The sequence below is a fragment of the Anabas testudineus genome, chromosome 18, assembly GCF_900324465.2.
Source record: "Anabas testudineus chromosome 18, fAnaTes1.2, whole genome shotgun sequence".
Taxonomy (NCBI): Eukaryota; Metazoa; Chordata; class Actinopteri; order Anabantiformes; family Anabantidae; genus Anabas; species Anabas testudineus.
Genome location: NC_046627.1, coordinates 8,189,283 through 8,208,860, shown reverse-complemented (window position 1 = coordinate 8,208,860; position 19,578 = coordinate 8,189,283). Strand labels below are relative to the sequence as shown.

Below are 19,578 nucleotides of genomic sequence, written 5' to 3'. Positions count from 1 at the left end.
GGGTGATGTGAAGTCCTGGACTCAAAATCCTGCACCAGCAAATGTTCTATCATCAAGAAAATAAGTCTGGAAAATACGTAAGTAAGTAGTAACTACAGCTGTCTGAAAACTGTGGTGTTGTAAAAAGTAAGCATTTTCTTCTGGAATATATATCATACACATATCATCTATAGCAACTTAAGACTGTATATAAGTACTGCATAGGGTACTTGGGTAAATGTACTTAGTTACTATCCACTACTTCTACTAATCATTATCAACATTATGTATCAATATTTTCATGCTGTTCATATTTTGCTAGAATATGGCACCTTTTGTTTGTCATTTTAAACCAAATACCCCGTATTTATATTCTTTACACAGTATCATGTACATATATGCAATATTCTAGTACTTTAACGTGATCTTAATTCAATAATGACAAATGTAATTTCCAGGGTGCAACATGCAACACAACAGGCCTATAAGGAAGGAAATTGTTGACGCTACAATACTACTACTATTACTACTACTATTACTACTACTAGTACTACAACAAATAATAATAATAATAATAATAATAATAATAATAATAATAATAATAATAATAATAATAATAGGTTGGACCATGGCTACTGTTGTGTCTCAATATAAATATTCCCCTATGTAGCATCATATAGTGTCTTAGCATAGATTATTTAATAAAAGCCAGTTTTATAGTAATAACAGCTGATTAACCATCAGCACAGAGCAGGTGATTACCAACTTTACACCTGACTTTCATTCTTATATATGCTGAAGACACTTTACTTCACTAAAAGTGTAATAACCCACAGTAAAAAGCATCCAGTTCAAAAAACAAACAATAAACGGGGCAATAAAGTACATTTGATTTAACTTATATTTGTAGAGGATAAGAAACGTTAGTTAATGAAAATATTATAACAACTTATCAACATAAACTTAACATCATCATCAAAACACGTGTTTAATAAAACAGCGAGGTCAAAGGTCAAAAAGTCACCGACGGTCATAAATGATAAACTGTGTCATGTGATCATGAACTCAAACAGGCGGCTCCTCCACAGGCTCGGATCAGCTCCAGTGATTTAGTTCTAGTTACATCAAACTGGACATTTTACGGACTAAATGTTGAAGCTTTCAGCCTCTGTTCGTTGTTTGTTTCTCGACTTTGACAGAAACATGTTCCGGAACTTACGTTAGCTTTCGACATGAAAGCATCGTTAGCTCCATTTAGCTTCTCCTGCTGCTGTTTTATCACGTTTTTCAGCACCGTCCTCTCTCCAACGACAGGTCAGTGTGTTTTAAATGTTCTCCTGTAAGATGTGACATATGCTGTAGCCACATTAATTGTATTATAACAATGTTTAAACACTGTTTATAACAGGAACGACATGGCAGCCAGACTCCATTTAAATGTGACGCAGTTTATGTTTGTAACGCTCACAGACAAGTGTTCACATCTTTTTAGACTAAGTTATATCAGTTTACAAATCACTACACTTCTCTCTTTATTTCGTCGTACATTTAGGAAAGGATGCACCACTTACATGTGTGATGTTTTAAAATTTCCTGCCTTTACTGCTTCAACTACGGCAGCAGGAAGCAGATAGTTTTGGGGACTAAACGCAAACCGTCCACCACGATATAAGACAGACCCTGTTAGATTTGTGGTTAAAATAGAGGATTAATATGAATAATTTCAACACCGAATTACTGATAAGAAAGTGTCATAGTCAATATGATTCAAGCTTCATGATCTAACTAGAACAGTACGTCTGTGGCAAGTATAAAAGTATAAAAATGGAAGTTTTGCTAGTGGAGTTCGACAAAAATGTGTTTTGACTCAGACACTTGAACTTGTTGTCGATAGCTAACTGTTTAGGAAGAAAAATTAACTTACACACGTTAAACCTCCTGTATCACAACACCATAGATCAATATTATATTTTTATTCAGTTTTGCTGCTAAATCGTTTATAAGGATAAAAACAGGCTTAGCTTCCTGCCTTTGTCTGATAAAATCTCCAGAACATTATGTAACTTTACAGATTGTGAAGTTATTAAATCAGCCTGTTTGGGAATTTCCTAAAGAAGACACATAACAGCAGCCTATTATGAGAAAATGAAAGGAAACATGATGAGTAAATGAACAGGACATTGATCAGCTACCTTATACCCTTAACCCTAAAATTCAGTTCATCTTTTTGTTTAAGAAAGAATAAAAAAATACAATTTTAGCGTCTCACAAATGAAACTCTGTCATCTGTTGGGATTTTTTCTCCAGGTAAACCTCTACAAAGTGGCTCAGCTTGGCGAGTCTTTGCTGTTCCTGGTGACGATGTCACTCTCCCATGTCGCTCCAACACACCTGACCACCCCTCACCTGTCACGGCGGTGGAGTGGCTACGGGTGGATGGTCCGTCCCCGCTCACCGTTCACGTTGAGCGTGATGGAAAAGAGCTGGTGAAAGAGAAAGCTGCGGAGTACCTGGGGAGAACTGCTGTGATGGACGTCGGCTCTTTGAAGCTGCTCGGCATCACACAGCAGGACAGTGGAACCTACAGGTACATGAGCAGATGTTGAGTATTGTTCTTATCACCAATACAGGAGAAGTTTTGAACAGCTTTGTATTATCATTAAGGTGTCTCCTTCTGAGGGGGGCAGCAACAGAAGATGCAATCTTAGTCTCTCTCTTTGTTGGTAAGATGAAAATATTACAATATAAGAAGAGACTGGAATGATAAAATATGTAATTGTACCCTGATTACATGTTGGTTACATGTTCAAACAGTAGAACACTTCCTGCAGTCTCAGGTGTTGTTCTCTCCAGGTGAGGTTCCTGAGGTGCACATGAGTCTCCTGCGGACGTCAGCCAATGAAATGTTCGTGCAGTGGGAGTCCAGCGGCTGGATGCAGGAGCCTACGATCTCTGTGCTAGATGCTAATAAGAAGGAACTCAACGCTCACACGGAGTCGTCACTCGGGTCAGACGACCGGTTCTCTGTCAGGGCGCAGGTGGACGCAGCAACAGCTAAAGGTGATTCAACATGAACATGAACTAAACCTGGAGAGCGGACGTCGAGTTTAATGCTTCTTATCTTCTTCTGTCACACCAGAGACGGAAAAGATAATGTGTAGAGTGGAGATTCCTGAAACCAGCTTCAGGAAGGAGAAACAGATTTCCATCATTGGTAAAAAAAAAAAAAAAAAAAAACCTTAGCTTTAATCTCTTTTGGTTTTCAGTAAAGTTTTGTTCCATACTTAGCATTACGATGTTTTTTTTTCTGCAGATGAGTTTAATCCTCCGGAGGCAGACCTCTGGTACGTGGTGTATATCGTCATTGGTGTTGTCCTGCTGCTTGTTGTGGTCTCTGCTGTGGTCTTTGTTGTTGCTCCTGTGGACGCGATCAAGAAGCGGCAATTGCTCTTGCATCTCATAGGTTGGTCTCTTCCATGTTGTCCGCAGCTGTAGGAGTGACAGTAGGTTGTGGTTGCAGCCATTAATTTGAACCTTCGTTATGACGGCTTCACCTATTAAACCAAACTACGTGGGCAGGACATGCTCCAGTGTCATACAGTAATGTACCTCATGACTCTGACCAGAGGGTTTGAGGATTTGTCCAATATGATGTACCCTGGACCTCTATGATGTTTCTTAATGTAAATTATTCATATTAACATATGGTTTTTAGCAGCATCACAAAAACCCCATGATGAACAGGCAGCAGATGAAGAGTTAGCTTCATGATCTCGTGCTGAACAGAAACTGACCTCGTTTGTGTTATTGTCTTGTTGCAGATTTCTGCACAGGAAAAGGTGAAATCATCTTTTTTTTACCATTACTGTGAAGAACTTTGATAATTATCACATAAATCTGCTTTATACAACTATTTTCTTTTAATCTGGTAACATAAAAACATTACTGAACATTACTAGATGATATGCATTGAAGTGCTCTTTATCCCATCAACAACATACAACAGATTACGGAAGTGTCAGCACCGTGGACACACAGCAGCTCTTCATCAACGGTTGGTGACTTTGTTGTCGGCCTCTAAAATGAGTCGTTCCTCAGAATAATCTCTGATTAAGGGAAACTAGTTGACAGAGAGTCTGTCTCCTGTTTCAGTGTACGGAGACATCATGAAGGTGACCACCACAGGAGCTTCTAAACCGCTGCTCGTAAACGGTCAGTTCTCTCTGCTTCGGGAGGTTTTGTTTCATTATTTACAATCAGTATGTTCAGGATTCATGTGTTTTACAAGAGTTAATGTTAAGACACAACTGTTTTCACTCCATCACACGTTAGTTTCCAACAGGTAAAAGAATTTCTGAGAGTCCAGATCTAATTTTCATGTCTGACTTTCTGTTTCAGGTCAACCTCTGATTGGAGTCCAGGCTTCGCACGAGGTGGCAAAGGAAGACTTGGAGGCCTTGAAAAGACACAAAGAGAAACTTGTCACAGTTGGAAACAAGTAAATAACCAAACGTCCTGCTGCTTTTAATAGTTTTAAAAAACTCTCACGTGCTGCTGTTGTTTTAAGATAACTGTTAAATTCTATCACACTGATTCTCGTCCTCTGCTGCAGTCTCGGTATCCACCCGGCTGTTATCGCCGGTCTCATCTCCAGACAGTCGAGGTTTGGAGCTGAACTTAAGCTAAACGGCTACGGAAACGGGGGCGACAACTGTTTCGGACTCATGCAGGTGTGTGTGTGTGTGTGTGTGTGTGTTTCGAATTATTTACATTAATGCTGTTTGGACAGAAAATAATAAAACGTTTATTTTTCTGGAGCAGATCAGCAAATATTACCACGCCGTGAAAGGTGATCCATACAGCGAGGAGCACCTGGACCAAGGAGTCACCTTCCTCATCCAGCTCATCAAGACCATGGAGAGGAGGAAGCCAAGCTGGACCAAAGAGCAGCAGCTCAAAGGTAAAAACTTGGGCAATGTGGGGTCAGATCCAGATCTGTCTGGATCTGTTTGGGGTCTGATTTCTTTAAATCTGATCTAATTGTGTCTTTGTGTATCTGAGACTCCATCTCGCTGTTTTCAGGGGCAATAGCGTGCTACATCGCAGGCGAAGAAAAAGTTCTTTCTTCGACGTATGAAACTCTGGACAGCGTCACGCCGCGAGGGGACTTCGCCAATGACGTGGTCGCCAGAGCGCAGTGGTTTGCAGAAAACGTCTTTAAAAGCGTCTGACAAGTAATTTTTATCCCACTTTTTAACAGCTGCTTTAACTCTCTTTTCAGTACTAGTAGAGTACGAGTGTTAATTTGGTGAGTTTCAGAGTCAAGAGCAAGAATTAGAAAAAAATAAATCTTTAAATGCTGTTTCGACAATTTCACATTTCTGCTGGCGTTACACTGTTTGTATGTTGGTGTCCTGTAGGGAGATATTTTAAAAATGTGATTTTTTTATTTGCTGGTTTTGAATTTCAGTTGTGAGTCAAAAATATCTTGTCCATGTTGCTAAAACTGTTAAAACAGCACAAAGTCCGAAATGATCGAATGTTTACGGCATGAAGTGCCTTACAAATATATCATGTCATGTAGGTCTTTGTATTAAACAGATATTTTCTGTTTTACTCCTGGAATATTTATAATTAAGAATAAAGTATCTTGTATGTTTTCAGTAAAATGAGACTGTTCTTCTCTGTGTTGTATATCAAAGACTATTATCTGGAGAAAAGGAAACTAAAAATGTAAATTGGATATTTGTCATTAGACTTATTGTGATACAACATGCTGGGTTCAGTTCAACAGAGATTACAGCATCTGACAGGTCAGTGAGTCTTTACAGTGTAAAATCACTATTTATGTACAAGTCGAACTGAAAAATCAAGATATTTAATAATAAACTTTACTTGTAGCTTGTCTTAAAAAAAAAAAAAACCTACATATATTCTGTCTTGTAAATAATAAAGCTTCTATTTGAAAGTCTACACAAATGTATCAAATACTAAAAAGCTAAATTAATTAAATAAAAATGTCACGTTACGTTTAACTAAACCACTGAAATGACTGTAGATCATTATTTTACTTTGTGACGCAACAAATCACAGCCGAAGTGGACTGAATTTTAACTCTAAAAGCAGAGTCCGTGGCGCGACCTTTAGATGACCTTTAGATGACCCTCAGACAAACTGCTTGGGTTTCTGGGTAGAGGTGGGCGTGGTCTGTGGTGGGAGGGACTTATGCTTCTCTGACGACTCACTCTGGTCACCGTGGAGATGAGGAGGGGCCTCAGCTGTGATTAATAAAACAAACCAATCAGGAATCAGGAACGTCTATGGACCAACATGTTGTCCAGAGTTTAACAAACTGGTTTTCGTGTTCAGGTAAAAATTTTAATTTAAGTCCTCTCAAGTGTACATTTAAGCCACAAAATTAAGTTACTAAACTTCAGATTATAGCTTTCTTTCGTTGTCTCTATCGAGACTGAGGTCTCTGTTTCTGACCTGCAGACATGATAACTTCAGAACTTTCTGGGTTAAAGCTTCAGAAAACCAGGTCAGTGAGACTCTAGGGGGGGAACTGGTCTTACTGTACTTACTTTGGATTTTGGACAATGCATACTCCAGTCCCTTCATGGCTTTGATTTGGTTAGTTTTAAACCTGGCAAGACCAAACTCCTGGTAGGTGTTAAAAAGGCCAATGCCACTTGGACTATTCCGCTCCCCCTCTGGGAATGGTATGTTCCGATCGGACCAGCTCCGTGCATGAGGAGCTCACGGAGCGAGGACTGTTTCGCTGAGTTCCAGCAAGTTAATTGAGTTTATTGCAACTGTTAATGTTTATGCAGTGTGTGCGTCCATTGAACTGTAAGTCCATTATTATAACTATTTATGTTTCTGTTACCGACATTATGGTTTTTCGTAGTTAGCTCGCCGTTTCGGCTACATGTGACCAATTAAGGATAATTGATAGCCTGCACATTTTCGAGACTGTATTTTGCAGCGCTTTAATTAGATACATATTGTGTATTTATGGTTGAGTTGTCTAATGCTAAGTACCATTTCTTAATAATATGATTGATTTACTGGTTTAGCAGACATGTATTTGCTTTAGGTAGGAAAGTGCAGTAGAGGGAATTGTTGTGAAGTAAGAGCTCCATCTTTGGCAGCGATATGCGTAACATGTGAACGGTAAACCAGTCATGCTTAATGTTATGGGAAAACGTATTGATAATTAGGTATAATTGTTCTATTTAGTATTGATTTTGTATTTTGTATTTCTTTCAGAAACCACACACACACACACGCACGCATATAAAAGCACAAATGTGAATATGATTGGAATAAGGAATGCCGGAATAAAGCTTTCCTAAAGGAAAAGAGGAACTCCAAGTTTTTTTGAGTGATCTAACAGTCACTTCAGTGGTGGGCAGTAAAGTATCCGAACCCAAGTACAAGGGAGAAGCCAGTGTCAGCCAACTCCATTTTTTCAGTAGGGAAACAAAAATATTGGTTAACAAAGAGAGACCAAAGAATCATGTTTGAGGACTACTTCCTGTTTTGAACGGTGGTAGTGAAGACAAATGTGTGTACCTGTATGGGTCGGGCCAGGCCGTAGACAGCCGAGGAGATCCAGGCCTCCCTCCTCAGTTTGGTCCAAGATGGCCGACTATGGTCCTCCTCAAACAAACACAGTTCTACCACTGTCTAAGAGATGGGGGCAGTAAATACAACACATCACAGTGAACAGGGGCAGGTTTCCACTAAAATAAAACATGGGTCTTCATGGACCTCAGTGATAACAGGGTCACCAGGGCCTCGAGGATCAGAATGAGTAACAATCAGAACGTAAACCAGGTTAGTTTAGTTTACTGAGTCAGTAAAGTAGCAGCAGGTCCGACTGATCCCTGCTGTCTGCTGGTCCACAGTGAAAACTAGTTTAAATGTTCTGTTGGTTCCCTAAAAATAACCCAGGTTGTGTTTTACCATTAGGGTGTTGTGGTTGAGGTTCCAGCTCTTGGTGGTGAGGGTGTGCATGTGTGGGTCCACAATGGAGTCCTCCAGGACGTAGACAGCTCGGGCCATGTGGTTAGGAAAGATGCGCTCTGCCCAGCCTGGTAGGCGGTTGGTTTTGGTCAGCAGTCGTCGTGACAGCAGGTGGTTGCAAGGGGTGACCTCACGATACAGGACGTCTTCGGTGAGGACATGAGTACTGATACACAAAAACAAAAAGAAACATCACGGTCCTGCAGGTCCTGCAGGTCTGCCTCTGTGTAGACCAGTTACATCTAGATATCTGGTAACTTGAGGACATTTTTAAAATTGGTGCTCCAGTTTAGTGGAAAAAACCCGCTGATAACCATATCCAGAAAAACGTTGCAACTTTTAAGGGTAGAAAACACATTGTAAGTGTAGAAAATGTGCAGTACCTGTATGGGTTGGGGTACCGCTGCCAAAACGCGGCCAGCACCTGATGCCATGGACTCTTTATGTGGATGTCGCTGTGGAAATACCTCCCCATGTCTACACACACACACACACACACACACACACACACACACACACACACACACACACACACACACACAACTTACAGCTCACTCATTCAGGAGCTGCTGCAAAAAAACAAAAGAAAAAGTTGTGTTTGTGATGATTTACAAGAATTGTTTTGAATTTTTGCAGGAAATATCTACACATGGTTTCTGTTTATTGTGCAGTTGAAGTATGTTTTACCACTAACTAGTTCTCTCCATAACACATTTTTATCTGTCGACTTTAAAAACAGAAACACCAAATGGCTTCAATACTGAAACAGCAAAGAGGGAAAAATAGTTTCTCGGCTTTGACAGAAACATGTACAGGTGTTATGCCGAGTTTAACATGCCTGCCGAGATCTACATCATCTTATTAATTGTAGCCTAACACACAAAATGCCATTTGTCCATTTTTTTTAGATTATTTTAAGTTGACAGTGAAAATTCATTTAGTGTGAGGAGCTCAAATCATACCGAAGTTTGCAAATCTTATTATTAGCAGATATTTTATTAGATTAAACTTCACTTGACAACGAACCACATTGATAACCTTCATTAACCACAACACTACTAATCTGTTATAACATTTTGTATGTGAATTTTCAATGTCAGCTTAAAATAATCTAAAAGATGGAGAATTTACAGCATTTGGTTTGGCTGTAACGTGTGTTACAGTTAATAAGGGAGGGGGTGCAATATTTGGCAACTCGGAGTTGCAGAGATCTGCATCATCCTCCCTGATGAGAGTGGAGGATACAGATGTCGACAGGCATTAAAAACTTCGACATGAAAGCATCGTTAGCCACATTTAGCTTCTCCTGCTGCTGTTTTATCACGTTTTTCAGCACCGTCCTCTCTCCAAAGACAGGTCAGTGTGTTTTAAATGTTCTCCTGTAAGATGTGAAATATGCTGTAGCAAGATTAATGGTTTATAACAATGTTTAAACACTGTTTATAACAGGAACGACATGGCAGCCAGACTCCGTTTAAATGTGATGCAGTTTATGTTTGTAACGCTCACAGACAAGTGTTCACATCTTTTTAGACTAAGTTATATCAGTTTACAAATCACTACACTTCTCTCTTTATTTCGTCGTACATTTAGGAAAGGATGCACCACTTACATCTGTGATGTTTTAAAATTTCCTGCCTTTACTGCTTCAACTACGGCAGCAGGAAGCAGATAGTTTTGGGGACTAAACGCAAACCGTCCACCACGATATAAGACAGACTCTGCTTGATTTGTGGTTAAAATAGAGGATTAATATGAATAATTTCAATACCGAATTACTGATAAGAAAGTGTCATAGTCAATATGATTCAAGCTTCATGATCTAACTAGAACAGTACGTCTGTGGCAAGTATAAAAGTATAAAAATGGAAGTTTTGCTAGTGGAGTTCGGCAAAAATGTGTTTTGACTCAGACACTTGAACTTGTTGTCGATAGCTAACTGTTTAGGAAGAAAAATTAACTTACACACTTTAAACCTCCTGTATCACAACACCATAGATCAAAATTATGTTTTTATTCAGTTTTGTGATGTTGACATTTGCTGTTACAGCTGCTAAATCGTTTATAAGGATAAAAACAGGCTTAGCTTCCTGCCTTTGTCTGATAAAATCTCCAGAACATTATGTAACTTTACAGATTGTGGAGTTATTAAATCAGCCTGTTTGGGAATTTCCTAAAGAAGACACATAACAGCAGCCTGTTATGAGAAAATGAAAGGAAACATGATGAGTAAATGAACAGGACATTGATCAGCTACCTTATACCCTTAACCCTAAAATTCAGTTCATCTTTTTGTTTAAAAAGAATAAAGAATAAATCAAATGAAGAATAAAAAAATACAATTTTAGCGTCTCACAAATGAAACTCTGTCATCTGTTGGGATTTTTTCTCCAGGTAAACCTCTACAAAGTGGCTCAGCTTGGAGAGTCTTTGCTGTTCCTGGTGACGATGTCACTCTCCCATGTCGCTCCAACACACCTGACCACCCCTCACCTGTCACGGCGGTGGAGTGGCTACGGGTGGATGGTCCGTCCCCGCTCACCGTTCACGTTGAGCGTGATGGAAAAGAGCTGGTGAAAGAGAAAGCTGCGGAGTACCTGGGGAGAACTGCTGTGATGGATGACGGCTCTTTGAAGCTGCTCGGCGTCACGCAGCAGGACAGTGGAACCTACAGGTACACGAGCGGATGTTGAGTATTGTTCTTATCATCAAAACAGAAGTTTTGAACAGCTTTGTTTTATCATTAAGGTGTGTACTTCTGAGGGGGGCAGCAACAGAAGATGCAATCTTAGTCTCTCTCTTTGTTGGTAAGTTGAAAATATTACAATATAAGAAGAGACTGGAATGATAAAATATGTAATTGTACCCTAATTACATGTTGGTTACATGTTCAAACAGTAGAACACTTCCTGCAGTCTCAGGTGTTTTTCTCTCCAGGTGAGGTTCCTGAGGTGCACACGAGTCTCCTGCGGACGTCAGCCAATGAAATGTTCGTGAAGTGGGAGTCCAGCGGCTGGATGCAGGAGCCTACGATCTCTGTGCTAGATGCTAATAAGAAGGAACTCAACGCTCACAGGGAGTCGTCACTCGGGTCAGACGACCTGTTCTCTGTCAGGGTGCAGGTGGACGCAGCAACAGCTAAAGGTGATTCAACATGAACATGAACGAAACCTGGAGAGCGGACGTCGAGTTTAATGCTTCTTATCCTCTTCTGTCACACCAGAGACGGAAAAGATAATGTGTAGAGTGGAGATTCCTGAAACCAGCTTCAGGAAGGAGAAACAGATTTCCATCATTGGTAAAAAATGACTTTAGCTTTAATCTCTTTTTGTTTTCAGTAAAGTTTTGTTCTATAGTTTGCATTACGATGTTTTGTTTCTGCAGATGAGTTTAATCCTCCGGAGGCAGACCTCTGGTACGTGGGGTGTATCGTCAACGGTGTTGTCCTGCTGCTTGTTGTGGTCTTTGCTGTGGTCAAGAAGCGGCAAAGGCTCTCGCGTCTCATAGGTTGGTCTCTTCCATGTTGTCCGCAGCTGTAGGTGTGACAGCAGGTTGTGGTAGCAGCCATTAATTTGAACCTTCGTTATGACGGCTTCACTTATTAAACCAAACTACGTGGGCAGGACATGCTCCAGTGTCATAGAGTACCTCATGACTCCAACTGGAGGGTTTGAGGATTTGTACAATATGATGTACCCTGGACCTCTATGATGTTTCTTAATTCATATTAACATGTGGTTTTTAGCAGCATCACAAAACCCCATGATGAACAGGCAGCAGATGAAGAGTTAGCTTCATGTTCTTGTGCTGAACAGAAACTGACCTTGTTTGTGTTTATGTCTTGTTGCAGATTTCTGCACAGGAAAAGTTGAAATCATCTTTTTTTTACCATTACTGTGAAATACTTTAATAATTATCACATAAATCTGCTTTATACAACTATTTTCTTCTAATCTGGTAACATAAAAACATTACTGAACATTACTAGATGATATGTATTAAAGTGCTCTTTATCCCATCAACAACATACAACAGATTACAGAAGAGTCAGCACCGTGGACACACAGCAGCTCTTCATCAACGGTTGGTGACTTTGTTGTCGGCCTCTAAAATGAGTCGTTCCTCTGAATAATCTCTGATTAAGGGAAACTAGTTGACAGAGAGTCTGTCTCCCGTTTCAGAGTACGGAGACATCATGAGGGTGACCACCACAGGATCTTCAAAATCGCTGCTTGTAAACGGTCAGTTCTCCCGGCTTCGGGAGGTTTTGTTTCATTATTTACAATCAGTATGTGCAGGATTCATGTGTTTTACAAGTGTTAATATTAAGACACAACTGTTTTCACTCTATCACACATTAGTTTTCAACAGGTAAAATAAATTCTGTCCAGATCTAATTTTTCATGTCTGACTTTCTGTTTCAGGTCAACTTCTGACTGGAGTCCAGGCTTCGCACGAGATGGCAAAGGAAGACTTGGAGGGCTTGAAGAGACACAAAGAGAAACTTGTCACAGTTGGAAACAAGTAAATAACCAAACGTCCTGCTGCTTTTAATAGTTTTAAAAAACTCTCACGTGCTGCTGTTGTTTTAAGATAACTGTTAAATTCTATCACACTGATTCTCGTCCTCTGCTGCAGTCTCGGTATCCACCCGGCTCTTATCGCCGGTATCATCTCCAGACAGTCGAGGTTTGGAGCTGAACTTGAAGTAAACGGCTACGGAAAGGGGGACGGCAACTGTTTCGGACTCATGCAGGTGTGTGTCTAATTAACTATGTTTGTGCTGTTTGGACAGAAAATTCCAGCCCTGGTCCTAGCAAATCATTTGTTTCGGTGCAGATCAACAAACACTACCACATTGTGAAAGGTGGTCCGTACAGTGAGGAGCACCTGGACCAAGGAGTCACCTTCCTCATCCAGCACATCAAGACCATGGAGAGGAAGCATCCAAGCAGGACCAAAGAGCAGCAGCTCAAAGGTACAAAAAAAGGGCAACGTGAGGTCAGATCCAGATCCGTCTGGACAGTTTGGAGTCTGATTTCTTTAAATCTGATCTGTTTGTGTCTTCTCGCTGTGTTTCAGGGGCATTGGCGTGCTACATCGCGGGCGAAGAAAAAGTTCTTCCTTTGTCGTATGAAGATCTGGACAGCGTGACGCCACGTGGGGACTTTGCCAATGACGTGGTCGCCAGAGCGCAGTGGTTTGCAGAAAATGCCTTTTAAAAGCGTCTGATAAATCATTTCTAACCCACTTTTTAACAGCTGTTTCTGGAAAGAGGAGAAACGTTGTCATTGTTCTGTTAGTTAGAGGTCAGTTAACAAAGCTGCTTTGTATTTTTTTACCAGTATTTACCACAACAATTTATCATTTCCACACGTTTGTCCTTGAATCACACAGAATTGGGCAAAATTGCTTCGTTAAAAAACGAAAATGAAGACGCGACTGTTGCATAGATAGTTACATATCTACTGTTACAGGACATTTAATTTGTTGTCTTATCGACAACAGCTTTTAAATATAAAGTATTCAGACTAAATGAAATCAGTCTGGTTTATAGTACAAATATTAGTTCAGTAGGTCATATATGAATATTCAGTGTACTTTTTTTATGTAATATTGAAGTGTGTATATCATGGGGCAACTACTCGTTTCGTTATCAGTCATGTGTAAAATGTGAGGAAATAGTGATAAAGTCTCATCACAGTTTTCTAAAGTTAACCTTTTTTACATTATGTTACATATTTTACTACATTTACGCTAATTTACTGTACAAACTGAAGTATGAATACTTGTTGATAACAAGCATCCACCCATTGAACTCTCTTTTCAGTATTAGTAGAGTATAAGTATTGATTTTGGTGAGTTTCAGAGTTGAGAGCCAAAAAAAATCTTTAAATGCTGTTTCAACAATTTCACATTTCTGCTGCCGTTACACTGTTTGTATGTTGGTGTCCTGTACGGACATATTTTAAAAATGTGATTTTTGCTGATTTTGAATTTCAGTCGTGAGTGAAAAAAATGTTGTCCATGTTGCTAAAACTGTTAAAACAGCACAAAGTCCAAAATGATCAAATGTTTACGGCATGAAGTGCCTTACAAATATATCATGTCATGTAGGTCAGAGAGAGATTACAGCATCTGACACGTCAGTGACTCTTTACAGTGTAAAATCACTATTTATGTACAAGTCGAACTGAAAAATCAAGATATTTAATAATAAACTTTACTTTGTTGTGCAGCTGTTTTGACAGTTACAACAGCTTTGTGAGTTCTGGGGACTTTCCAATGACGGAAGCTCAAACAGGAAACCCGGAGAATGAAAACACCAAGAATCCGGACGTCAGGAAAGACCTCGATTGTCCCAGTTTGTCCCTGCAGTGGGAAGCGGTCCAAAACAAACCTACGTTATCTGCTTTCACATTTTTTTAACGTCGCCATCTTGTGGTTACTACTTTCTAATATGATGTATGAATAACACAGGTGTAAGGTTTTACTTTGCTTCTTACCTGAGAAAATCCCAAATAGTGTCTTATAACAAATTTACTGAGGAGTATTTAAGATTATAGCATTTCTCCACAGCAGCAGTTTAACAGTCAGATATTAAATCTACAAGTCGAATCTCAGTAAAATAACTATTTTATTATTATTATTGTCATAAACAAAAGTAAAACAATTTGAGTCATAATTTCAGTACAAATAAATAAAATAACCTGAGATAAGATGATATAATAACAAAGACAATTACAGAAAAAAACAACAATAATTAAATTAATTTAAAAACTCAAAAATATTAAAATCTGTATTCATAAAAATAACTTTTAAAAAATTAAACAGAAAATATCTTGAGTCTGAACGAGAAACCTGAAATTCTAAATAGCTAGTCTACAGATTCACCACAAAATTTTTATCGTAAATTTGTCTTAAAAAAAAAAAAAACCTACATATATTCTGTCTTGTAAATAATAAAGCTTCTATTTGAAAGTCTACACAAATTTATCAAATACTAAAAAGCTAAATTAATTAAATAAAAATGTCACGTTACGTTTAACTAAACCACTGAAATGACTGTAGATCATTATTTTACTTTGTGACGCAACAAATCACAGCTGAAGTGGACTGAATTTTAACTCTAAAAGCAGAGTCAGTGGCGCGACCTTTAGATGACCTTTAGATGACCCTCAGACAAACTGCTTGGGTTTCTGGGTAGAGGTGGTCGTGGTCTGTGGTGGGAGGGACTTATGCTTCTCTGACGACTCACTCTGGTCACCGTGGAGATGAGGAGGGGCCTCAGCTGTGATTAATAAAACAAACCAATCAGGAATCAGGAACGTCTATGGACCAACATGTTGTCCAGAGTTTAACGAACTGGTTTTCGTGTTCAGGTAAAAATTTTAATTTAAGTCCTCTCAAGTGTACATTTAAGCCACAAAATTAAGTTACTAAACTTCAGATTATAGCTTTCTTTCGTTGTCTCTATCGAGACTGAGGTCTCTGTTTCTGACCTGCAGACATGATAACTTCAGAACTTTCTGGGTTAAAGCTTCAGAAAACCAGGTCAGTGAGACTCTAGGGGGGGAACTGGTCTTACTGTACTTACTTTGGATTTTGGACAATGCATACTCCAGTCCCTTCATGGCTTTGATTTGGTTAGTTTTAAACCTGGCAAGACCAAACTCCTGGTAGGGAAACAAAAATATTGGTTAACAAAGAGAGACCAAGGAATCATGTTTGAGGACTACTTCCTGTTTTGAACGGTGGTAGTGAAGACAAATGTGTGTACCTGTATGGGTCGGGCCAGGCCGTAGACAGCGGAGGAGATCCAGGCCTCCCTCCTCAGTTTGGTCCAAGATGGCCGACTATGGTCCTCCTCAAACAAACACAGTTCTACCACTGTCTAAGAGATGGGGGCAGTAAATACAACACATCACAGTGAACAGGGGCAGGTTTCCACTAAAATAAAACATGGGTCTTCATGGACCTCAGTGATAACAGGGTCACCAGGGCCTCGAGGATCAGAATGAGTAACAATCAGAACGTAAACCAGGTTAGTTTAGTTTACTGAGTAAGTAAAGTAGCAGCAGGTCCGACTGATCCCTGCTGTCTGCTGGTCCACAGTGAAAACTAGTTTAAATGCTCTGTTGGTTCCCTAAAAATAACCCAGGTTGTGTTTTACCATTAGGGTGTTGTGGTTGAGGTTCCAGGTCTTGGTGGTGAGGGTGTGCATGTGTGGGTCCACAATGGAGTCCTCCAGGACGTAGACAGCTCGGGCCATGTGGTTAGGAAAGATGCGCTCTGCCCAGCCTGGTAGGCGGTTGGTTTTGGTCAGCAGTCGTCGTGACAGCAGGTGGTTGCAAGGGGTGACCTCACGATACAGGACGTCTTCGGTGAGGACATGAGTACTGATACACAAAAACAAAAAGAAACATCACGGTCCTGCAGGTCCTGCAGGTCTGCCTCTGTGTAGACCAGTTACATCTAGATATCTGGTAACTTGAGGACATTTTTAAAATTGGTGCTCCAGTTTAGTGGGAAAAACCCGCTGATAACCATATCCAGAAAAACGTTGCAACTTTTAAGGGTAGGAAACACATTGTAAGTGTAGAAAATGTGCAGTACCTGTATGGGTTGGGGTACCGCTGCCAAAACGCGGCCAGCACCTGATGCCATGGACTCTTTATGTGGATGTCGCTGTGGAAATACCTCCCCATGTCTACACACACACACACACACACACACACACACAACTTACAGCTCACTCATTCAGGAGCTGCTGCAAAAAAAAAAAGAAAAGAAAAAATTGTGTTTGTGATGATTTACAAGAATTTTTTTGAATTTTTGCAGGAAATATCTACACATGGTTTCTGTTTATTGTGCAGTTGAAGTATGTTTTACTACTAACTAGTTCTCTCCATAACACATTTTTATCTGTCGACTTTAAAAACAGAAACACCAAATGGCTTCAATGCTGAAACGGCAAAGAGGGAAAAGTTTTGCGTTGGCCGGGAATCGAACCCGGGTCAACTGCTTGGAAGGCAGCTATGCTAACCACTATACCACCAACGCTTGATAACATCGGAGAGCCATCGCAATTTTTAAAGGTCGCCACAGTTATTTATCATTAAATATGTCGGATAGGTCGAGTTACACCGTCAAAACCCAGCTACAGCTTCACCTATTAACCGGGGTTAAGCTGAGTGCTACTTTACGTTAGCTACCTTTACGTTTCTGATGTTAGTTACGCGTTAGCCCCCATTTCTGAGAGCTAACCATCGGTTTCTTTAAAAGTTAATCATCCGGACATGTTTGAAAGAACCAAAAGGCCGTTTAAGAACACAAGTTGTTGTTTTTTAACATATCTGTATCATCCTGAAGGTATTGTCTAATCTTCTGGATGACAGAATATTAGTACAATCAATGAAACTCTACGATTTTAAAGTCGTTTCCCCAAGTAGCGACTGTGTTTCGGCATCAAACAAAGATGGCGGCTCCGGCGAATACCTCGAAAGGACTCGGGAGAACAGGAGTGGCAACTTGGGGAAACAGGTAAAATAAAATCTTTACAGCACCGCAGACCAAATATCTTTACACCCGGATGGTTAGAGAAACTCTTGTGGATTCTGAAAACATAGTCACCTCAATGGTAAGTCACTTTAAACGAGCTTCTGGGTTTATGAACATCAACTAATTAATTAACTTAAACTAACTTAACAGTGATGTATGGTTATAGTTATGTAGCTTAGTGCGAATACCCGAGGGCACAAACTGGGGCTAGTTCAACATATGTTGGCTTTAGTAGCCGCTAAGTTAACATTAGCCAACTAACTAGCTCTTAACGAGGCTAGTTAGTTATGGTTTGAGCCACAGTTTCTGTAAGCTTTGATTGTATCATCATCATCAGCAGCATCATCATCATCAGCAGCAGCAGCAGCAGCAGCAGCAGCAGGATGTGTCGCAGCTTACTGGTCTATTATTAAACTGGTCTGCAGCTCTTAACATCGTACAGATGCAGCCACAGCAAACACAGATGATCTCTTACCTGCACTCAGTGATTTTCAGCAGCTGTTAAACTCCTACAACTATAATAAAATCAGTAAAACACAGCAGCAGGTTTAGTCGGTTTTAGTCACAGACAGAGGAATAGAAACTAGAGTCAGGTGATTACAAAAGAAACTGTGTGCTTCTTACTTTCCTCCACTAGATGACGACCTGTAATCATTTGTAAAGCACTTTGACTTCATTTGACATTGCTTGGTGTCCTGATGTTCAACTTTTTGTGCCTCCACTGCTGATTATCGACAAAACTGCACTTCTAATTATTGTCCTCATGTTTCTAAAGCGGTGTACCTCTACAAACTTTATACATTTAGTTTGTTTTTATTGTATTTTTGCTTTGTGAGAAATAACATAGACAAAGCAGAACATATTGAAAAAGGCAACTTTATTGTGGAGGAAAACATCCCATGTTGTTCATCCAGTGTGATGCATCATAAACAGCATTAACAGAAACTGATGTTGCACCATAAGGATCCAATTTATTCACCTTTTTTACGTCAGTGTTTCCTCTAAAGTTGTTCACACATTCATATTTTCCTTTATTTAGTCTTTTTAAAGTTGGATTTAATTCCTACAAATCGTTTTCTGTTTACCTTTGCTGTTTCCTGTCACACACACAGAGATTAACAGGACCCTCCCTGAAGAAGAGCGATGAGAGGACAGCGCTCTGCACAGGTGATTGATGTCTCTGTTACGTGAGGGCGCTGTGCCGGACCGCTGTGATGGACAGTCTGCAGCGTGAAGATAGTGGATGGGAGAGGGCTTTAACATGCTGTAACTACACGTTAGTAACAGTCAGCATGATGGAGTGCAGGGTAATTAATTTAAACTGCATCTACAGCAGAAACTGTTTTTTAGTAGGAGCAATGTTAGCTTTATATAAGGAAAAATAAAACTGGAAATGTTAGGAAATATTTAAGTAACTCCACCACATTGTCAGTCAGTTGATTTCTTAATGCAACATAGCAAAGAATTTACGTCTTTCACCATCTGCAGTAAATAATATTAATTAATAATATTGTGGATTCAGGGACTATTGTGACATTTGAGCCCTCGGGCCACAAACTAAACACAGTCTGGGTCTTCAAACGCAACCTGAATTTCTCCTACACATCGGTTCTGTGCAGAAACACAGCTGAGACCTCTGGGCCTGAGCTCATACTGTACTAAAATAAATAAATAAATAGAAATGGATAAAGATTCAAGCTAATTTACAAATTACTGCTGTTAGGTTTTACTGTATATGAGTGATTTATCTGATTAGAGATCAGATATTAAACACTGTTCAGGCCTTTAATTTGTTTACAGAGTCATATAGAGACATATTTCTGACTTTCATTAGAAAAGTCAGAAACATTCATTTTTTTTCTTTTTAGTATTTAGAAATAAAAATCAGTCAAAGTATTTTTTTAAGTTGTTTTAGATCAATGCTATAAAAGTTTATTCACCTAATAAAACCAGTTTTTTTATCCAGTATAAAGTTCCAACACATTTATATCTTACACTAGTTTATAT

At 39.6% G+C, this 19,578-nt stretch overlaps 4 protein-coding genes and 1 non-coding gene across 10 annotated transcripts; 2 read left to right on the top strand and 3 right to left on the bottom strand.

Moving 5' to 3' along the window:
* Positions 1 to 963: 963 nt before the first annotated feature.
* LOC113168240 (butyrophilin-like protein 3) lies at positions 964 to 14,248 on the top strand. Of its 3 annotated transcripts, XM_026369247.1 has the most exons (14): positions 964 to 1,211; positions 9,285 to 9,366; positions 10,405 to 10,684; positions 10,759 to 10,817; positions 10,948 to 11,154; positions 11,234 to 11,308; positions 11,395 to 11,517; positions 11,861 to 11,878; positions 12,046 to 12,093; positions 12,192 to 12,251; positions 12,435 to 12,534; positions 12,649 to 12,766; positions 12,850 to 12,988; positions 13,093 to 14,248. In XM_026369247.1, the coding sequence occupies exons 2-14, from the start codon at positions 9,285 to 9,287 to the stop codon at positions 13,230 to 13,232; spliced, it is 1,449 nt and encodes a 482-aa protein (XP_026225032.1). In that variant the 5' UTR covers positions 964 to 1,211; the 3' UTR covers positions 13,233 to 14,248. The 3 variants fall into 3 exon arrangements, with proteins under 3 accessions (XP_026225032.1, XP_026225030.1, XP_026225031.1); XM_026369245.1 differs by lacking the exon at positions 964 to 1,211 and having other exon boundaries at positions 9,246 to 9,366; XM_026369246.1 differs by lacking the exons at positions 964 to 1,211; positions 11,861 to 11,878 and having other exon boundaries at positions 9,246 to 9,366.
* On the top strand, positions 1,157 to 5,595 carry LOC113168238. Its single transcript, XM_026369244.1, has 13 exons — positions 1,157 to 1,293; positions 2,287 to 2,566; positions 2,644 to 2,702; positions 2,833 to 3,039; positions 3,119 to 3,193; positions 3,293 to 3,442; positions 3,801 to 3,818; positions 3,986 to 4,033; positions 4,132 to 4,191; positions 4,378 to 4,477; positions 4,592 to 4,709; positions 4,801 to 4,939; positions 5,062 to 5,595. Exons 1-13 carry the CDS (start codon positions 1,212 to 1,214, stop codon positions 5,208 to 5,210), a joined length of 1,485 nt encoding a protein of 494 aa, XP_026225029.1. The 5' UTR covers positions 1,157 to 1,211; the 3' UTR covers positions 5,211 to 5,595.
* LOC113168276 (PRELI domain-containing protein 1, mitochondrial-like) lies at positions 6,010 to 18,133 on the bottom strand. Its single transcript, XM_026369291.1, has 6 exons — positions 18,047 to 18,133; positions 8,394 to 8,579; positions 7,951 to 8,176; positions 7,558 to 7,671; positions 6,564 to 6,642; positions 6,010 to 6,257 (listed from the first exon to the last, which is right to left on the bottom strand). Exons 2-6 carry the CDS (start codon positions 8,483 to 8,485, stop codon positions 6,145 to 6,147), a joined length of 624 nt encoding a protein of 207 aa, XP_026225076.1. The 5' UTR covers positions 8,486 to 8,579; positions 18,047 to 18,133; the 3' UTR covers positions 6,010 to 6,144.
* LOC113168277 (PRELI domain-containing protein 1, mitochondrial-like) lies at positions 12,892 to 18,133 on the bottom strand. 4 transcript variants are annotated; one of them, XM_026369294.1, is made up of 6 exons: positions 18,047 to 18,133; positions 16,627 to 16,780; positions 16,184 to 16,409; positions 15,791 to 15,904; positions 15,608 to 15,686; positions 12,892 to 12,981 (listed from the first exon to the last, which is right to left on the bottom strand). In XM_026369294.1, exons 2-6 carry the CDS (start codon positions 16,716 to 16,718, stop codon positions 12,935 to 12,937), a joined length of 558 nt encoding a protein of 185 aa, XP_026225079.1. In that variant the 5' UTR covers positions 16,719 to 16,780; positions 18,047 to 18,133; the 3' UTR covers positions 12,892 to 12,934. The 4 variants fall into 4 exon arrangements, with proteins under 4 accessions (XP_026225079.1, XP_026225080.1, XP_026225077.1 ...); XM_026369295.1 differs by lacking the exon at positions 12,892 to 12,981 and adding an exon at positions 14,266 to 14,382; XM_026369292.1 differs by lacking the exon at positions 12,892 to 12,981 and adding an exon at positions 14,706 to 15,301.
* trnag-ucc lies at positions 17,002 to 17,073 on the bottom strand. The gene has a single exon. It is a non-coding gene; the product is annotated as a tRNA-Gly (tRNA).
* Positions 18,134 to 19,578: the final 1,445 nt, after the last annotated feature.